At 48.7% G+C, this 19627-nt stretch overlaps 2 protein-coding genes across 2 annotated transcripts; one reads left to right on the top strand and one right to left on the bottom strand.

The window, feature by feature from the left end:
- Window positions 1-7193: 7193 nt before the first annotated feature.
- Window positions 7194-9287, top strand: LOC127310091 (uncharacterized). Its single transcript, XM_051340794.1, has 4 exons — window positions 7194-7343; window positions 7441-7577; window positions 8899-9073; window positions 9262-9287. Exons 1-4 carry the CDS (start codon window positions 7211-7213, stop codon window positions 9285-9287), a joined length of 471 nt encoding a protein of 156 aa, XP_051196754.1. The 5' UTR covers window positions 7194-7210.
- Window positions 9288-15086: 5799 nt separating this feature from the next.
- Window positions 15087-19613, bottom strand: LOC127306297 (H/ACA ribonucleoprotein complex subunit 2-like protein). The gene is made up of 4 exons (XM_051336919.2): window positions 19438-19613; window positions 19266-19335; window positions 18693-18798; window positions 15087-15458 (listed from the first exon to the last, which is right to left on the bottom strand). The coding sequence occupies exons 1-4, from the start codon at window positions 19553-19555 to the stop codon at window positions 15297-15299; spliced, it is 456 nt and encodes a 151-aa protein (XP_051192879.1). The 5' UTR covers window positions 19556-19613; the 3' UTR covers window positions 15087-15296.
- Between the last annotated feature and the right edge of the window lie 14 nt (window positions 19614-19627).

The raw sequence follows: 19627 nt of genomic DNA on the forward strand, positions 1-19627 counted from the left end.
CAATTCTCCCTGTGCGAAGTTTGTGCCATTGTCTGTGATTATGCTGTGTGGGATGCCGAATCGCATCACGAGGCTGCAGACAAATTTTAGTGCCGTAGCACCATCGGCTTTCCTCACTGGCTTTGCCTCGATCCACTTGCTGAACTTGTCAACAGCGACCAGAAGGTATTCAAAACCGCCAGGAGATGATCTTTTTAACTTACCAACCATATCGAGCCCCCAGACCGCAAATGGCCAGGTGATAGGTATGGTCTTCAGCTCTTGGGCTGGAGCGTTTGGTTGAGTAGCGTAGTACTGACAACCTCGGCAGGTCTTGACTATCTTGTCAGCATCTTCTTTAGCTGTGAGCCAGTAAAAACCTAGCCGAAAATCTTTTGCAACGAGTGACCTGGGGGCGGCATGATGCCCGCAGTCCCCTGCATGGATCTCTCTGAGGATTTCAATGCCATCTTGATTGGAGACGCATTTGAGAAATACCCCTGTTGCGCTTCGTTTGTAGAGCTGTCCGTCAACAATTGTGTAGGATCTTGCTCGTCTGATGATCTGTCGCGCGAGGACCTCGTCCTCTGGCAACTTCTGATCGATGAGGTAGTCCAGGAAAGGCTGTGTCCAAACCGGAATGATAGCCATCACTTCCCTAGCCGGAGACACTGCCACTTCTGGGTTTTCCGGGTTAGCGCCCTTCACCGAGGGTATCCGGAGATGCTCCAGGAAAATTCCAGGCGGAATTGGCTTCCTGCCGGATCCGAGCTTGGATAGCATATCTGCCGCTGCGTTGTCATCTCGCCTGACGTACTTGACTTCGTATCCAAGGAAATGTTTGGCGATCTCGTCAACTTCGTCTCTATAGGCTGCCATGACGGAATTTCTGGCGTTCCAGGTTCCGGCTACTTGTTGTGCCACCAGGTCTGAATCTCCGCAACATATAATGTGCTTGATCCCTATCTCCTTGGCGATGCGCAATCCGTGTAGTAGAGGCTCGTATTCCGCCATATTGTTTGTAGCTTCGAAGTGTATTTGCAGAACATACTGCAGTTCTTCTCCAGTAGGGGACTTCAGGGTGACTCCGGCTCCCGAGCCTTGATGCTGCTTGGATCCATCGAAGTGCATAACCCATGTCTCAGGTTCCGGCTCCAGGTTCATATCCGGAGCTTCTGTCCAATCTGCGACGAAATCTGCCAAGACCTGGGATTTGACCGCGGTCCTGGCTTTGTAGTTGATGTCGAAGGCGGATAACTCAATGCCCCATTTTGCTGTGCGTCCTGTTGCGTCAGCGTTGTTGAGAATCGTTGACAGCGGAGCCTTGCTCACGACTGTTACTGGATGCTCCTGGAAGTAGTGTCTCAGCTTCCTGCTGCCTAGGAATACTCCGTATGCTAACTTCTGAAAGTGAGGGTAGCGCTGTTTGGACTCCGTAAGGACTTCGCTAATATAGTAGGCTGGCCTTTGGACTCCGTACTCGTGACCTTCTTCCTGTCGCTCCACCACGATGACGAGGCTGATGACCCTGTTGGTGGCTGCCAGGTAAAGGAGCATAGGCTCTGACTCTCCTGGAGCTGCTAGGATAGGTGGGGAGGTGAGTATGTCCTTCAACCCTTGAAGAGCTGCATCCGCTGCCTCGTCCCAGACAAACTTGTCTGTCTTCTTCAATAGCTTGTACAGGGGAAGTGCCTTCTCGCCAAGACGGCTAACAAACCTGTTGATTGCTGCGACACAACCAGTGAGCCGTTGCACGTCTTTGAGACAAGTTGGCCTTTTTATGCACAAAATTGCCTTGATTTTTTCCGGGTTAACTTCGATGCCCCTGTTAGAGACAATGAAGCCAAGGAGTTTTCCAGCTGGTACGCCAAAGACGCACTTCAGCGGATTCAACATCATCTTGTACCGACGGAGGTTCTCAAAGGTTTCTGTGAGATCGCTGATCAAGTCGGATCCTTTCCGGGTCATGACCGCAATGTCGTCGACGTAAGCGTGTACGTTCCGGCCTATTTGGTCCTTCAAAGCACCGCTGCATCGTACGTTGGTAGGTGGCACCTGCGTTTTTCAAGCCAAAAGGCATAGTAACATAGCAGTAAGTACCAAATGGGGTAATGAATGAGGTCGCCTTTTGGTCAGACTCCTTCATCCGGATCTGATGATACCCGGAATACGCATCAAGAAAACACAGAAGTTCCGCCCCTGCCGTCGAATCAATGACTTGGTCAATGCGCGGCAGGGGAAACGGATCTTTCGGGCAATGTTTGTTCAAGCCAGAGTAATCGATGCACATTCTTAGTATTTCAGTGTTCTTTTTGGGTACAAGGACGGGATTTGCGATCCAATCAGTGTGGATAACTTCTATTACAAAACCTGCCTCTAGTAACTTTGCTAATTCCATTCCTATGGCGCGGCGCTTCTTGTCTCCAAAGCGTCGCATAGCTTGCTTCACCGGTTTAGCCCCCGGGTTTATGTTGAGGTAGTGCTCGGCGAGTTCCCTTGGTACTCCGGACATGTCAGAAGGCTGCCATGCGAAGATATCCATGTTAGCGCGGAGGAACTCGACGAGCGCGTTTTCCTATTTGGGGTCCATGTTGGCTCCGACTGAGACCTGCTTGGAATCGTCGTCTTCCTTGAAGTTGACTTTCTTGGTCTCTATCGCGGCCTTGAAGGAGTTTTTGTGCTTGGAGATCTGCTTCTTGGTGGTCTGCATCTCAGTCGGATCCACCGCGGCTCTGTAGCCTTTCAGCTCTTCTCCAGATATCACAGACTCTGCGAAGGCGGCTTCGCCTAACTCGCACTCATGAGCCTTTTTGTAGTCTCCAGATATGGTAATCATACCCTTAGGACCCGGAATCTTGAGCTTGTTGTAGATGTAGCTTGCTCTTGCGTGGAACTTGTGGTAGGTGGGCCTGCCGAAGATGACGTGGTAGGAGCTCTTGAAGGGCACAACTTCAAACGTGATCTTCTCTTCGCGGAAATTGTGAACATCGCCAAAAGCCACGGGAAGTGTGATGCTGCCGAGGGAATTCGCCTTCTTACCCGGAACCACGCCATGAAACTCAGTGTTGCTGTGTTTGAGCTGTTCCTTGGTGAGGTTCATCCGCTCTAGAGTCTCCAGGTACATGATGTTCAAGCTGGCTCCACCATCCATGAGGCACTTGGAGAAGTCATACCCGTCTATGCGGGGACTTACAACCAAGGCGTAGCATTCTTTTGGCACAATGGCAGGGTGATCCTCCCTATCAAATGTGCACGGGACTTCCGACCACCTGACATACTGCGGCACAGCCGGAACTGTGGCGTTCAGGATCCGGGTAGCTGACTTGGTAGAGCGGACTGTTGGGGTTCCGAGGAAAGTGTGGTAAGCCCCCACGCTCTTTTTCTCGAATGGGTTGGATTTACCTGCGGACCCTGCCTTGGGATCCGGCGAGTTATCATCCTCATCCATCGCCTCGGAACTGTCTTCCTCTTTGTCCTTGCTCTTGCCCTTGCCCCCCTTGCCGCGTGGGCGGTGCTTCCGGGCTCGCTTGTATCCTGCCTCCGGGTCGTTCTTTAGATCATTGACCCACTTGCAGTTGCGGTTGGTGTGAGTGGACTTCCCTGTAACCGGGTCCAAGTGAGCCAGGCAGGGCATGTCTCTGTACTCCTCATAGGTTTGCGGGGTGCGGGATCCGCCAGCTGTGACCTCAGTGCCATGCTGCTGACCCCTGCCGGCTCCGCCACCACGGCCGCGTCCTCTTCCGCCTCCTGAACCTCCGCGTTGAAACGCCATGGCGACCATCTCGGATCCGCCACTCTTCTGGTCATCAGGGTTCTTGCGTTTATGGCTGCTGCTGTTGCCGTTATCACGGTTCTTCTTTTGTTGATGTAGGGGGATTGCTGTAGCTGCGAGATCACCGCCTGCGTCATCATCGGCGGCAGTATGATCACTGGCAATGGAGATCATTTCATCCAAAGTCAGTTTGTTTGAGTTAGCCAAACGAGTGAGCGTATGCCTCAGCAATCCTCCCCTCTGTAGTCCACCAATGAAGGCGTACATGGCTGTGGTGTGGTCGACGTTTTCGCACTCGTTCCTGCATGCCAACCATCGTGTGAGGTAGTGTCTTGAGGTTTCTCCCTTCTTCTGGATGCAGGCTTGCAAGTCGCTTGCCGTGGCAGGTCTTTTGTAGGTGCCTCTGAAGTGTTTCTCGAAAGCGGTCTTCAGGTCGAACCAGCAAAAGATGGAGTTTTTCTCGAGGTCACTGAGCCAGATCCGGGCTGGACCTACAAGGTACAACTGGAGCATGCGGCAGGCGATATTAGGGGTTCCTCCGGCAAAGGTTACTGCATTAGTAATCCTCAATCCAGGTATCCGGCCTTTCGGTGCCATCATAATGCTTCAAGTTTCCGGGTAGCTTGAGGTTCATCCTTGGCTTTGGTTCCTCTCGAATCATCCTGCCAAAGCACCTTTGGGCCGATGTAGTCGGTTCTGTATTCGTTAAGGCGTTCTCGTGCGTCGCGCGGGCCGTGGCGAGGAGATTGTGAGCGAGAGCGAGATCTCCGGCCGTCGCCTCCGCCTCCACCTCCACCGCCACCGCTAGGTGGTGGTGAGGGAGACCTGCGGGGGGGTTGATCCGACTTCTTGCTTCCACCTTCCGATTCTCCTCGGCCTTCCCGGTGCTGGCTCCGGCTTCTGTGGCTGCCTTCGCCATGGCGCTGGCTGCCCTGGTCGTTCCGGCTCCGGCGAGGGTCCGGGTCGCGGCTCCGGCGAGGCTCCGGGTCGCGCTCCTCATTCCGACTCCTCCTGGGCTCGGGCTCACGATCGTTGTTCTGGTTCCGGCGAGGTTCCGGCGAGCGCTCCCTGTTTCTGTTTCTTGGCAGCACGTTGTCGCGGATAACAATCCCACCATGCCCTGGGGGCCTGGTGTTTCCGGCTGGACTACGGCGGCGAGGGGGTCGCGGGTAACCATTAGGCGGAGGAGAGGGGTTGCGGTACTTGTCTCGTCCAGAGTACATTGCATCCTTTCCCTTTCTTGGATCTGACGGAGGCGTCTTTGACGGCACGGGGATCGGATTTGGGTGTTCCCTGGCTTTTCTTCTACGCTCCGAGGATCCGGTGTGTGATTCATCGTCGGGATGTCGATTGGCGCGAGCATCCTTCTGCGCGGTAGATACACAGTTATCCAGATTGGATTCTAACCTGCGCGAGGTATCCGCCTTGCTTTGCTGCTGCATTGCTGAAGCGACAAGTTTGCGGAGGTAGTTGATATCAACCTCTTCGTCCTTCTTTTTCAATAGCTCCGCAGCTTTTAGCATGTTATCCTTTGGGGTTTCCAGCGGCTGCTGCTCTGCGGGCGTGGCGAAGTTGATTCTGCGGGGCGGAATTGCTTCTCTAACGATTCGATCGGCCTCCGCCTGCGCATAGGTCATCTTTATTTCCCACTCTTGCCTCATGCTCTTGACATGCTCGAGTGTGTCAGCGATTTCGCGATCCTGTCTTTCGAAGCGGTCCATCAAGTTTGCAGCTTCTGCCCTTTCATCCATTATTGCGGCTGCGGTATTGGCGAGCTTCTTGGCTGTGGCCAGCATTTCCTTTCTCGTGGCCTCTAAAGCCTCCGGATCTGCGGCGTCGCCCGAGGTTATGGGTTTGTTAAGAATATCCGAGCGATAAACTGCATCCATGCCTGCTTGTGCAACCATCTCTTCGGTGTGACAGAGTTCCTCCGAGGAAGAATCCCTGCGGGGTCGCTCCCGTGACATTGGAGATCCTTGGCGGGATGGCTGAGGGTCGGATTGGTTGGTTGCCCCTTCTGATCCAGGTTCTCCCAGCGCTGCTACGGTTGCAAGGACTTGCTTAGGCTGGGCGGAGTCGACTTCAGGCTGATCACCGAAACCGTACTCCCCTAGCTTGCCGTTGAACTCGTTAGTATCCATGGAGGGGGTATCTCCCGAAATTGGGCTCAGATTTCCCAAAATCGACTCTTCAACCGGAGTTTCGCTTTCTCCGACAGGCTCAGCCTGATCCGGATCCGCGTCGTTTTCCGGTGCCTCTACCTGCTCAGGACCAGCTCCGTCTTCTTGAGGGGCGGTTCCGGCGGTATGGGCCAAGAAGTGTACGAAGTGGCACCTCTGCTTTTCTAACACCTGGGAGACCCAGGCGGATCTGCATTGGTCTTCCACCGTTGTTTCCTGCTCAGGGGCGGATTGGGTGGGCTTTGAAAATTCCAGATCCGAGGCGGAATCTTCCTTGGGAAGCTCCTGCATCTCAGATCGGATCTTCGCGACAGCGTCCAGCTCTGCGGCGGTCGCGTCTGCGTTACTTACCAGTGGGTTTCCGTCGGAATCGACGGTTTCCCCGATGAAGATGTGTATGCCGCCAACTGGGACGATGGAGAGCTTGACAGGGTTTGTCCTAGCCGGAATCCAACACTCGTCCGGAGGGACGATCGGCAGATTTCCGGCGTAGAGGACGCGCCCCACAGCGATGGTGTCGTCGTAGCTTCCCATGGCGGAACCCTCCCGGTTCCGGCCTCCAGACGCCGCAGGCCCCACGGTGGGCGCCAACTGTCGTTGCCTAATCGACGGTACCCCGGAGGAGGGATCCTCACGAGGGGGAGAAGAAGTAGGGGCCATAGGGCGGAGTGCACACGGGACGGTGGTACGCGATTTACCCAGCTTCGGAACACCTGCACCACTACAAGAAATCTGCCATAATATGACGTTTTTTTTATGACTGGAAATCAAAATGTCATAGCTTTATGACGTTCCTAGCATTGACCATCGTTGGCCACTGGGGGGGGGGGGCAAAACCCTAGAAAATCGTGACGTTATTGGGCAAAAACGTCATTGGCAATTTAGGTCAAAACGTCATTAGCAAAATTAAGTGGCCTACGACGTTTTTCCACTGCCGATTGCGACAAATCAACAACGTCATTAGCATGCCAAAAAAATTAGCCAATCAGAAGACAGGAAACAACCTACCAAGGATCAGCCCAAGACTTGGATCTCAACCATCCGAAGCATCCAACGCACCAAACAGAACCGAAATTGCCACCCAGGATTTTCCCATTCGCGCCGAAAACTTTGGAAACTAGCGCGCGATAGGGAAAAATTGGAAAAATTTCAGATAATACCGCGCGATAGGGCATCCCGCGCATCGTCGCTCCTAACTCCAAACCCTAGCCTCCCTGCGCCGCCACCACCTCCCTCCCTCCTTCCTTCCCTCAAAACACCCCGACCGAACCACATCCCGATGCCGCCCAAATCCAAGGCGGCGGCGGCGGCGGCCGCGGCGGAGCCAGCCGCCGTGGAGGACCTCTTCTCGGCGCTCCACCGCCACATCGAGGCCGGCGAGTTCCCCCAGGCCGTCAAGGTCGCCGACCAAGGTCAGGCGCTGCACACCCCCCTCCTCCTCCTCTCCCCCCGACGCGCTTCCCGTGCCATGATGCCCTAAACCCTGACCCCCCGCGGCTAATCCTGCAGTTCTCGCGGCGGCGCCGGGCGACGAGGACGCGGTGCGGTGCAAGGTGGTGGCGCACATCAAGTCCGACGCCACGGACAAGGCTCTCGCGGCCATCCGCGCCGCCGAGCGCCTCCCCATCGACCTCAGCTTCTATAAGGTAACGCACGTTCATCCTCCCACCCCTTGCTAGTGCGCGATGGATCTGTTTGCATTCGCTTGCTGTCCTGACTGCGTGGATCGATAGGCTGCGGTTTTGGGATCTGGGAGCAGTCAGACCTGCTTGGTGATGACCAAGCGGAAAGTCTCTGAACCATCTTTGAAGCTTCGAATATCAAAAACAGTTTAATGTTCGGTAGATTGCTAGCCACGATTCTGCCATCACCGTGTATCATTTTATCTACTAGAGAGCAACATTGCATAACAAAATTTGCTATTGAGAATTGTAATACAGTTGATTGCTGGTTCGTTGCGTACTTACAAAATCCATGTGCACTCACTTGCAGTGCACACTGCGAGAGGTGTTTGCGGCCTGGCAAGAACATATGGCCCTGCAAGCTGAATACTTGTGGTGAATCTTTGACATTTCTTTAGGATCTCTAGTTTCCCATAGACAAATAGTTTTCCTCTTCTTTGAGTTATTTCCATACATGAAGGTAAAGGTTTGGCGACCTGGGTGATGACGAGATGGAAAGTTTACCTTTGAATATCAAAAGTAGTTTAATGTCTGATGGTTTGCTAGGTACGATGCTGACAACACTGCATATAGAAATTTGTTTTACAGATCAAAATTGTTTAACAAAGCTTGGTATTGGGATTTGTAATGCACACTGAAGAGTTGTTTGCAGCCTGGCAAGAAGCTGTGGCCCGGCAACTTAAATACTTGTGATGGCATTTTCTATTATTACGCTTGTCTAACTTAATTTTTAAATTTGAGGTTCCAATGAGCGCAAAGAGTCCATAATCGCATGAGATTTGTACATTTTTATTTTACGTTTCTTTGTCTGTTCTGGTACTGAGCAGCTGCAACTGTTTTTTTAGATCAGACTGTTATGGGTGAACATGGTCATTTTACTCCTTAATTGATGATTATCATCCAGTTGAAAATATCAATATGCTGATCTCTTTTGATTTTTTTTTGTATGCCTGTATGATTTACTTTTTTACTTATACGAAGCATTAGGTGACAAGGTTTTGCTCAGCAATGCCGGCAGCCTAGTTGATAGCTAATACTAAAACATAACGAGGATTTACTTTCATGTTGGGTAGCAGTACAAAGGCTGATGAACTAAGATTGGATTCCATTGTCACTTAAGTGTAGATCTTCGACATTTCTTTAGGATCTCTACTTTCCCATAGACTAATAGTAGTTTTTTCATTGTAGTTTTTATAAGTCTTGAATACTAGGACATTTATTTGCTGGTATAAAAGGACTAGGATGTGCAAATCCGCTGAATAGTATTATTTTTATCTATATTCAGGCATACTGCTACTACAGGCAAAACAAATTGCAAGAAGCTTTGGAAATATTGAATGGCCAAGAAGAAACAGCTGCTGTTCTCCAGTTAGAATCCCAGATCTATTACCGGCTAGCAAGAATGACTGATTGCTTGAATAGCTATGAGAAGCTTCAAAAATTTTCATTCTCTAGATTAGGTAAGTCTTTGGTCTATCTCATTCTCCTCTTTGTTACTTGGTTGATGGGCCATGATGATGTGCATTATTTTGAGTTAAGTACCTATGTGATATGGAATATATGGTCTGAATAGCTTTGTATTAGGGTCTGATCAAGTCTCTATGATATTACTTTATGGTTAATTATATACGTGTTGCTTTCTTTTCAGTTTATGATGTAAGTGATAAGTCATAGTCATAATGATCTCCGTAAAATGGAAAATATCATACTCCAGTTCTCTATTTTCGAATTTATTGGCTGCATGATGTTCCAGGGGTAGCATTTACATGACTAGCACTCTTTTATTTCACTTTAGGCCATGCTCTCATTTCTCTTGCAGTAGATAGAGGCACAAATCTATTACAGTCTGATGCATATTTTTCTTTGGAAGCCTGTTGTAGTACTGCTGCCCTATGTTGCATTATTTCGCTGTTAAACGTAATTGGACACATGCGAATTAAAATTCATACTGTTAGCAAGTTCACCTACTATTTTGTTATCATACACGACAAGAAGTACTTTGTCCCTGTAATGTGAATCTGGAACTGAATCTGGAACTGCTCGTTTTTTCCAGGATGTCTTTCGGGTGGCACTGGACACAATAACAAGTACTGAGCAGAGATCACTACAATGCAATGGGTCACTGTAGTACAAATATGAATCTGTTGTCAGTGTCTTTCTTGTATATATATATATGATTTGTGGAAATATTGTAATATATTCAGTTACTGCTCTTATATGGATGATTTCATCATGTGTTGATATTTATATATTGTCTAATCTTGTTAATATAAACCTGACCAACCCAAGAATAAATGGATCATAAAAGGCTAAGGCCCAAATAGAGAAAGGCTGTAAAAATGGTGAGGTCCAAAATAGAAAAAGGGTGCAAAACGGCTAAGGCCCAAAACAGAAATGGACCAAAACAAAGGCCAATGCTTACGGTAAAAGGCTGGAATTATTGGGCTCGGCCCATGTAGAATACGGAATTGGACCGAGCTGATTTCGAATTAAGACGTTTTGGTTTCGTCATAATTTTGCCACGTCGGATTGCCACGCTGGACTCGGGGGCAGGTGCCCATGACGTTTTGGGAACGTCATGCCGTCGGTGACATTTTAAAACGTCACAAAGCTCTACGACGTTTTCAAGTGGAACGTCTTAAGCAGTCACTGCTGACTCCCAGCTTTCGACGTTTTGAAAAGCGTCACCGTAACGTCACAAGTAGCCATTATTGACGTTTCAGTGACACCTTTATTTTGTCAACTTATGGCAGATTTCTTGTAGTGCACGATGACAGGGCCTACTGCTGCTTGTCTGGAATTATCTGGGCGCTTTCGCGATGTTACAATGAGTTGAGGTTCTGCCTCTAGGGCTCCCAGGATCCGGCTTATAAAGGCGCACGGATCTAGGGTTTACATGGAGAGTCCTACCCGGATACAGGTTTCCTAACTACGGTACAATGTCTTGCCGTGTACGCCAAGGATCCGCCCTTCCATCTACGTCGTACCGGATCCGGGTCCCTTAATGGGCCTCCGTGGATCCGGGTTCCTCCTCAATGTCGGTTGGATCCGGCTCCCTGCTCCTGGGCCGGACATCTTCCGTCAGGATCAACAGCAACTGGGCCGCCCGATGGGCCACATGCCTCACCACCATCTGTGGGCCACCCGAGCTTGCCGGATCCAGGCACTGTCGATGGTACACCCATGAAGTATACCCACAACAATGCTCTTTTGGAAACTTTTCTCAAGACCGGTAACTGCACCAAACAAGGCAAGGATGGTGGATATATTTTAAATTTCCTCCTTGAGCGGTGCCACAAAAACTGCCGCATCGCCCGCGTAAAGTGAAGTCCTCGTAACCGTCCCTCTTCCTCTAATCTTGTGGAGGAGCTCATGATGGGTGGCCAACTATAGGATTTGTTGGAGGGGGTAAATGGCAAGCGCAAAGAGGAGAGGAGATAATGGGTCTCCTTGCCGCAAGCCTCGCCCATGCTTGATGGGGCGGCCGGCCACCCCATTAAGGAGGACCCTCGAGGAGGAACAGCTAAGAAAAACTGCAATCCAGACACAAATTTTTGGAGGGAAATGTTGGAGATATGCCCAAGAGGCAATAATAAAGTGGTTATTATATATCTTTGTGTTTATGATAAATGTTTGCATACCATGCTATAATTGTATTAACCGAAACATTGATACATGTGTGTTATGTGAACAACAAGGAGTCCCTAGTAAGCCTCTTGTATAACTAGCTTGTTGATTAATAGATGATCATAGTTTCATGATCATGAATATTGGATGTTATTAATAACAAGGTTATGTCATTAGATGAATGATATAATGGACATATCCAATTAAGCGTAGCATAAGATCACGTCATTAAGTTCAATTTGCTATCAGCTTTCGATACATAGTTACCTAGTCCTTCGACCATGAGATCATGTAAATCACTTATACCGGAAGGGTACTTTGATTACACCAAACGCCACTGCGTAAATGGGTGGTTATAAAGGTGGGATTATGTATTCGGAAAGTATGAGTTGAGGCATATGGATCAAGAGTGGGATATTGTCCATCCCGATGATGGATAAATATAATCTGGGCCCTCTCGGTGGAATGTCGTCTGATTAGCTTGCAAGCATATGAATGGTTCATAAGAGATGACATACCACGGTACGAGTAAAGAGTACTTGTCGGAGACGAGGTTGAACAAGGTATTGAGATACCGATGATCAAACCTCGGACAAGTAAAATATCGCGTGACAAAGGGAATCGGTATCGTATGTAAATGGTTCAATCGATCACTAAGTTATCGTTGAATGTGTGGGAGCCATTATGGATCTCCAGATCCCGCTATTGGTTATTGGTTGGAGAAGAGTCTCGACCATGTCTACATAGTTCACGAACGGTAGGGTGACACACTTAAGGTTTGATGTCGTTTTAAGTAGATATGGAATATGGAATGGGGTTCGAATGTTTGTTCGGAGCCTCGGATGGGATCCATGACATCACGAGGAGGTCCGGAATGGTCCGGAGAATAAAATTCATATATAGGAAGTCATTTTCTAGGTTTGAAAATGATCCAGTGTATTTATGGAAGGTTCTAGAAGGCTCTAGAAAAGTCCGGAAGAAATCACCGCAGAAGGTGGAGTCCCGACTCCACCCACCTTGGCCGGCCAGCCTAAGGGAGGAGGAGTCCTAGGTGGACTCCACCCCATGGTGGCCGGCCACCCCACCAAGGAAGGGGTGGGAGTCCCACCTTGAGTAGGAGTCCCACCTTGGGTAGGTTTCGTCCTTATGAAAGGTTTAGGAGTTGGACTCTTATTCGTTTTCTGGGTAAACCCTTGGGGCTGTTCCACCTATATATAGATGAGGAGAGGGAGGGGGCCAGCCACACCTTGGCCGCACCACCCTTGCCCCCTTGAGGCCGGCGCCCATAGCCCCCTCTCCTCAAACCCTAGCCGTCTCCCTCCTCCACTTCTCCCGCATAAGCTTTGGCGAAACCCTGCCGGAGATCTCCAGCACCACCGCCACCACGCCGTCGTGCTGTCGGGATTCTGAAGAGGATCTACTACTTCCGCTGCCCGCTGGAACATGGAGAAGGACGTCATCATCAACACCGAACGTGTGACCGAGTATGGAGGTGCTGCCCGACTGTGGCACCGTCAAGATCTTCTACGCGCTTTTGAAAGCGGCAAGTGATCATCTTCTGCAACAACGAGATCTAATCTCGTAGGCTTTAGAAATCTTCGAGGGTTAGTCTCATGATCTTCTCGTTGCTCCCATCTTCTAGATTGCATCTTGGCTTGGTTTTCGTTCTCGCGATAGGATTTTTTTGTTTTCTATGCTACGAATCCCATCAGGAAACATGTTTTTTAAGAAGCTCAAGGATGAACAATATCTCACGAAATCAAATGCTTTTCGAATGTCAAGCTTAAAGAGGAGCATTGGAGTTTTACGTTTGTGGAGGCGACTTGCAAGGTTGCGCATATACATGAAGTTGTTATGGATACTCCTACTTTTGATGAATGCGCTTTGTGCATTGGAGACGAGATCATTCATGAGATGGGCTAGCCGGATATCAATCATCTTGGCAATGATTTTTTGCTATGGCATGAATTAAGCTAATAGGCCTATAGTCGGAGATGCTTATCTCGGCCCCTCTTTTTGGGAACACCACAATATTTTCCAAATCGACCCATTGGACGTGTGCCATATGGAGGGTGTTGAATTGATGAATGGCACACATGACATCGTCCTTGATGATATCCCAACACTTCTTGAAAAAGACACCGGTAAAACCATCTGAACAAGACGCTTTGTCGAGTATTTGCCTAATTTGCTTAACCCATGGAGAAGGGGGCATCAATGCCCCATATCAACGTTCCAAAAATTAAGGCTCTCCCAATTGCAGTCAAGGTTCCTTGTAGGTCCTATCCCCATCACCGAAGAAAAGTGATCATGAATGATCCCCTCGTTTTCTGAATGCTCGGTGACCCATCCATTATTGTGCTTGAGGCGATACAAATGGTTTTTCCTTCTTCGCACATTCAGCCTCAAGTGAAACTACTTTGTGTTGGTGTCTCCTTCGATGTTAGAAATTCTTGAACATTTCTTTTTTTTCCCGCCCAATTATTGCCAAACTAATAATTTATCCTTTTAAGGGAAGCTCGAAGATACTTGGCTTCGAGATCTTATGGGTTTCAACTCTAGCCTACCCCAACTTGTTTGGGACTGAAAGGCTTGGTTGTTGTTGGTTGTTGTTGTTGTAAGGGAAGCTCGAAGATCATGCTCATCTGTTGAAAGAGGTCGGTTTTCTTGGACTATGTCAAGTTGGAGGATGTCAAAAAGGGCTTCGTGGAGGATCACATTGGTCTTTGGCACAAAGCTTTTGCGACTCCAAGTGGCAAGACATTTCCCCGATTGCCTTAACTTTTGGAATATATTTTGATAAGGTTCTATGTGCCCGGTTGGCTCATTCCAAGCTTGTTGGACCACATCTTGAAACCCCAGGAGGAAAATCTAAGAATTCTTGAATTTTAAACTCCTTGGTCTTCCAGGGGCACTATCATCGGCAAGGAGTAGGGGGAAATGATCGGAGAGGGCAGGACATGGGTGTCAAAGTGAATGTCCCATTTGGCGTTGACAAAAAAAAAGAGTCAAGCTTGCACATAGTGGGGCTCTCTTTCAACGTGCCTATTTTGAAGGTGAACTTTGAGCTCACAACTTTAAAGAGCATTGTGGAACTTATAGATGGGGTTACATGTCAACACTTTTGTTATTCTTGTCTCTACCTCTATAGATTTGGTTGAAGTCCCTAAAAAGGCAAAAGCCAGTTTTTACCATTTGCGGGCTTTTGGTAGATCAACTTGGTGAAGAAGTATCCCTAGAGTACACATTTGGTCCGTAGACAGAGGTGATCTTGAACATCTCATTTGTGTGGTAGTTGAGGATCGAGGCACATCGAGAAACTTATACGACATCCTCATCCCAAAGCTTAAGGATGCCTACCACGAGTGCCAATTGCGGGGCGCTAGGCAAAGCTTTTGAGGCAGCGACCAATTGTTTACTTCCGCACCTTCACGGTGAGCATGGCTGCCATCAAGCAGTCGCAGGCCCTCAATTGTACCAGTCACCCTTGGTCTTTGAATTCATCTAGAGCCTTCTCACTTTCTCAGTGACCACCTGACCCTGCTGTACAAGGCCCAGATTTTTTGCACCATCTTGGTGTTCTTCTTGTACAAATGATGCACATTTAGATGTGTATTCGAGAAAAAAAAAAACAGTTCAGGCCAAAAGAAAAAAAAAAGGCCCAGACCAATCCCAAAACTGCTTCCCACCTCTCACAACTGGTTGCCCATCAAGTAATTTTTTACTGTAGATGACTCACGAAGAATTTTGAGTTCAATTTTTTTACGACAATCACTCTACCAGAAACGATTCATGGTTCAAGCGCTCAGACACCGCTTACTCACATATATGCGTCATCACAGAATATGATTTGCTCACCAAAACCGTTAATAATGCACTAATATCATCTAGTCACCACTAGAACAGTACAGTAGCAGACTTGGGAAGCTTAAAAAGCTCCTTGAAAATCATTTAGATCACTAGCATGATAGGGTGACAGAATCATGCTACATAATACAGACAGAAAAATGTTCATAGTGAGGTGCCTAATCCTTCAGGTTCGCCATGGGAATGTTCTCAGAACATTTCAGATGTAACCTGCGCAACTTCAGTTACAACTTTGTTGTATTCCGTTTGCAGTTTCTCCTTCACCTCTTCACTGATCTCCCCCTTAGCTGGCTTGGTCATGACCAAGACGCAGCAAGTTGGCCTCTTAGTAGTCCCAGCAGTAGCAAGCTCCTGTGAATGAAGGCAAGCATAGTACATCAGATTACCATACTGTCTATCTTAACCATGAAGACAACCATAGCATAGGAAGGCACAAGTATAAGATAAATGAGACAAAACCAAGCAAGGTGCTAACACATTGTAGCACAATGGAAAAAAACAATAGAACAACAAATGACAGGACAACTATATGCTGCTCCTTAGTTGTTATGCACCCACAGAGGAAAACATGTTCTCCCTTGGTACATCACATGATTAGAAGGCAAGGAATATACAGAGGTGAATAAAGGTATATATATATATATTGACATATATTTTGCCATAAAAGTGGGTAAATATGTAAAGCCAGATATGTTGGCCTCTCAACAGGGCATGTGCATGTTTCATGTTGGCCTGTGACATGGGGCTGCTATCTCAGAAGATCAAGCATGCCAATGCAAACAGTGAAACAGGTGATGCAATCGATAAAAAAAATCAACTCAAAAGGTCCCAAACACAAAACCTTCTACTTCAGACAGATAAGCTGGTAAAGTGACCGTCTTGAGCTTGTTTTGACTCACAGAATGTAAGGTGCAAACATAGAATTAGGAAAATAAATGACTGCCTGATTCAGATACAGCTATAGTAAAGTGGATAAATAAAATGTCAAGAGGTGTGTTTTTTCTCATTAGCTGCCAATCGAATAGAATATTTGAAAAGTAAATGAAAAGACACTATGTGGTACTCCTTAGATGTACAGTAATGTTCCAGAGAGGGAAACACTTTAGTGTTAACAAAAGGAAAAAAACAGTTTTCAACTCAAAAGAGTGGCATTATTGCTATCTACAAGAAAAATAGAAAAGTTCTTCTTTCCAGTGTTAACAAAAATAGTTCATGGTGCTGTTAAAGATCCAAATAATGAAATATGCCTAGGTTGCACGCTCTGTTGACTTAGTCATCATAGAATGAATCAGCAACTAGTCAAAGTTTTAGAGTATTTAGGTTATAGGGAGACACAATTAATGCCACGTCCTGCTACCAAAAAAGGCCGGTGCAAACAAACCGGAAAACTTCCGACCCATCTCCCTCCAGAACTGTTGTCTCAAGGTCCACTCCAAATGCCTCACCTTGCGCGCCTCCGGGGACTCATCCCCCACCTTGTTCCCCCTGATCAGACCGGGTTCATCTCTGGGCGCTCCATTGCGGAAAAGTTCGTCTATGCTGCCGATATTGTTTAGGCTTGCCATAGGTGCTCCGCTCCTGCTGCAGTCTTTAAGCTTGACTTCCGCAAGGCCTTCGACTCCATTAGCTAGGAGGCTCTCAACCGCATTATGCGGGCTAAAGGGCTTCCTGATCTATGGTGCTCTTGGATTAGTCTGCTCAACCAATCTAGCCATACTGCCGTCCTCCTCAACGGTATCCCTGGTCACTGGATCCAATGTCAGCGAGGGCTTCGGCAAGGAGACCCTCTCTCCCCCTTCCTTTTCAACATTGTTGCTGATGTCCTCCAGCAGATGCTCCGCTTGGCCTCCCACTCTGGCCTCCTCCTCCACCCTCTTGTTGATGACCTTCCTTGCCCCGTCCACCAGTATGCCGACGACACCCTCATTATTATCCGGGCCGTCCCGAACCATGTCGCCAACCTCAAAAAAATCCTTGACGATTTCTCCGCTGCCACCGGGCTGACCATAAACTTCCATAAGAGCACCTTCGTGCCCATAAAAATTGATGCCCCTGTCACCACTTCTATGGCCGCCACCTTTGGTTGCCCGATATCCACCTTTCCCCAAACCTACCTGGGCCTCCCGCTCTCCCCCTATAAACTGCGCTTCGGACAAAAGCGACATGCGCCTCTCTGGGTGGCAAGGTCGTTGTCTTCCAATTGGCGGCCGCCTGATCCTCGTTAACTCTCCTCACATCTATGCTCTCTCATGCCATGTGCGCTGGGCTCCTCCCCGCTGGTGTTATCGAGGCTATCGATAAGCGACGGCGCGCCTTCCTCTGGACTGGTGAAGAATCCTGCCATGTCAGCCAATGCAAAGTGGCCTGGGACGATGTCTGTGCCCCCAAAACTCTTGGGGGTCTCGGAGTCATCTCCCTCCCAGCCCAAAACTCCGCCCTCATGACAAAATTTCTCACCAAACTTCACTATGACACATCGACCCCCTCGGCCTCCTGGTTCCGCCGCATGTATGGATGGCACAACTCTCGAGACCTGGGTGATCGTCACCACCTTGACACCCCCATCTGGAAGGACATGGTGGCGGGGCTCCCCTCCTTTCGCTCCATCTCCAAAGTTTCTCTGGGTAACGGGTCTTCCACGGCCTTCTGGGTGGACTGTTGGCTTGGGGACCAAACCCTCCAAGAACGTTTTCCCAACCTCTTCTCTCACTCTACCCGCCCCAACATTAACGTTGAGACCACTCTCTCCTGGGGCCTACGCAGCTCCCTTGGACCGCGCCTCACGGCTGCCGCGGCAGATAACCTTCGAGTTTTGTCTATCGAGCTGAACCTTGTGGAGCTCCGCCCTGACGCTCCGGACCTACGTGACGCTCGCCTCTCTAACAAAAAACTCTCAAACAAGTGTTTCTATGTCAACTCTTTCAGGCATTAGCAGATTGACGACGTGGCTCCAACTGTTTGGCGGAGTGCTGCCCCCTTAAAGTGCAAGATTTTGCTGCTGGCTTGCTCGGAAAAGGCGTCTGCCCACAAACGAGCAGCAGTTTCGACACCACCTATCTACTTCTGCTCCCTGTCTCTCCTGCAACCTTGATGAAGATGTTGATCACCTCCTGCTTGTTGAAATCTGGGATATCTTCCACCAAGATTTCAACCCAAGCATGTACACCGGGTTCTCTGACTTCTGCCTCAGACGCAATTGCACATACGAGGAATCCACCATCAACACTGCCATCGCCTGGAACATCTGGAAGCGAAGAAACGCGATGACCTTCAATGCTGTTGTAGAAAATCTTTCTCTTGTGTGTCGCCGATGTATTGAGGATATTAGGCTCTAGGCCTATAGATGCACTGCCCCCTCCTCCACCTCTTTTCTTAATTCCTGGTGTAATGGTTATGATCCCCCCTGAACTCTCTAGGCTAGCTCTCCTTCTGCCCCTCTGCCCCTCTCAAGCTGTGTAATGAACCCGTCTTTTTTGCTTTGATATAAAGTTGTTCAGGCTGGCGTAAGCCCGCCGTAGTCCAGGTCAAAAAAAAAATCAATGCCACACAATGACCATAGATAGTGGAGAGAAATATGTAGCCTACCTCTTTTGAGTTCACATATATGTATGGGACATTAGCTTCCTCACAAAGTATGGGAAGATGTGTAATCACGTCGATAGGAGAGATGTTTCCAGCAATTACGCACAACCTGCATCGAACAATACCACATACGTCAGTGACATTATGCAAGTCAAGCCAATGAATGGTAGATTTATAAAAGCAAAACAACAATATCAAACAACTAACCATCAGAACAATCAAACTCTACAGATATTTTCAATAGTTAACAACTTCATATTACCACACATGGAAAATTCTATCATCAGCAAAAAAACAGCACACTGCAGTTTTAAGTACTTATTATGTTAATGCCATAATGCATGTTTTGTGGGGCACATGATGTGAACTATACACTATAACTACTGGACAACTTGTAAGCACGTCAGATAACTCCATGACATATTTGAGCTAAAAAAAATCTGCTCTTCGCTGATTGCTTTGATCAGGTATCACCGGCACAGACTGGGTGACCTATACCCAGGAGCTCTCCAGGACTATCATACTACTGCACTAATTACCGAACAAACAATAACAGTGATGAGCTAGAGATGCTACCCTTTGTTCCCGCGACGGATGCTCTTGACCACCTCCTTGACCCCGCGCTTCAGGCACTTGGCCTCCGACGCTGCAAAACCAAACCGCATCATGAATAAACCGAGAGCTCACCAACAGAGCCGAAGAAATTTTGATTTGCGCGAAAGAGGAAAAAAGGGGAAACCCCACGGACCTCGGCGAACGAGCTTGAGGGTCCGCTTGGAGAGCTTGTCCTTGGCGAGGGGCTGCGCGATGGGCGCCAGCGCCAGCGCCATCTTCTTCTTCTTCTCCGTCTCCGTGTCGCTGCCCATCGCCGCCGCCGCCGCCGCTGCCGCCGCCTTGTGACTTCGCGGGTTTTAGGACTCGGGACGCCGTGCCGCCCG

The sequence above is a fragment of the Lolium perenne genome, chromosome 6 (assembly GCF_019359855.2).
Source record: "Lolium perenne isolate Kyuss_39 chromosome 6, Kyuss_2.0, whole genome shotgun sequence".
Taxonomy (NCBI): domain Eukaryota; kingdom Viridiplantae; phylum Streptophyta; class Magnoliopsida; order Poales; family Poaceae; genus Lolium; species Lolium perenne.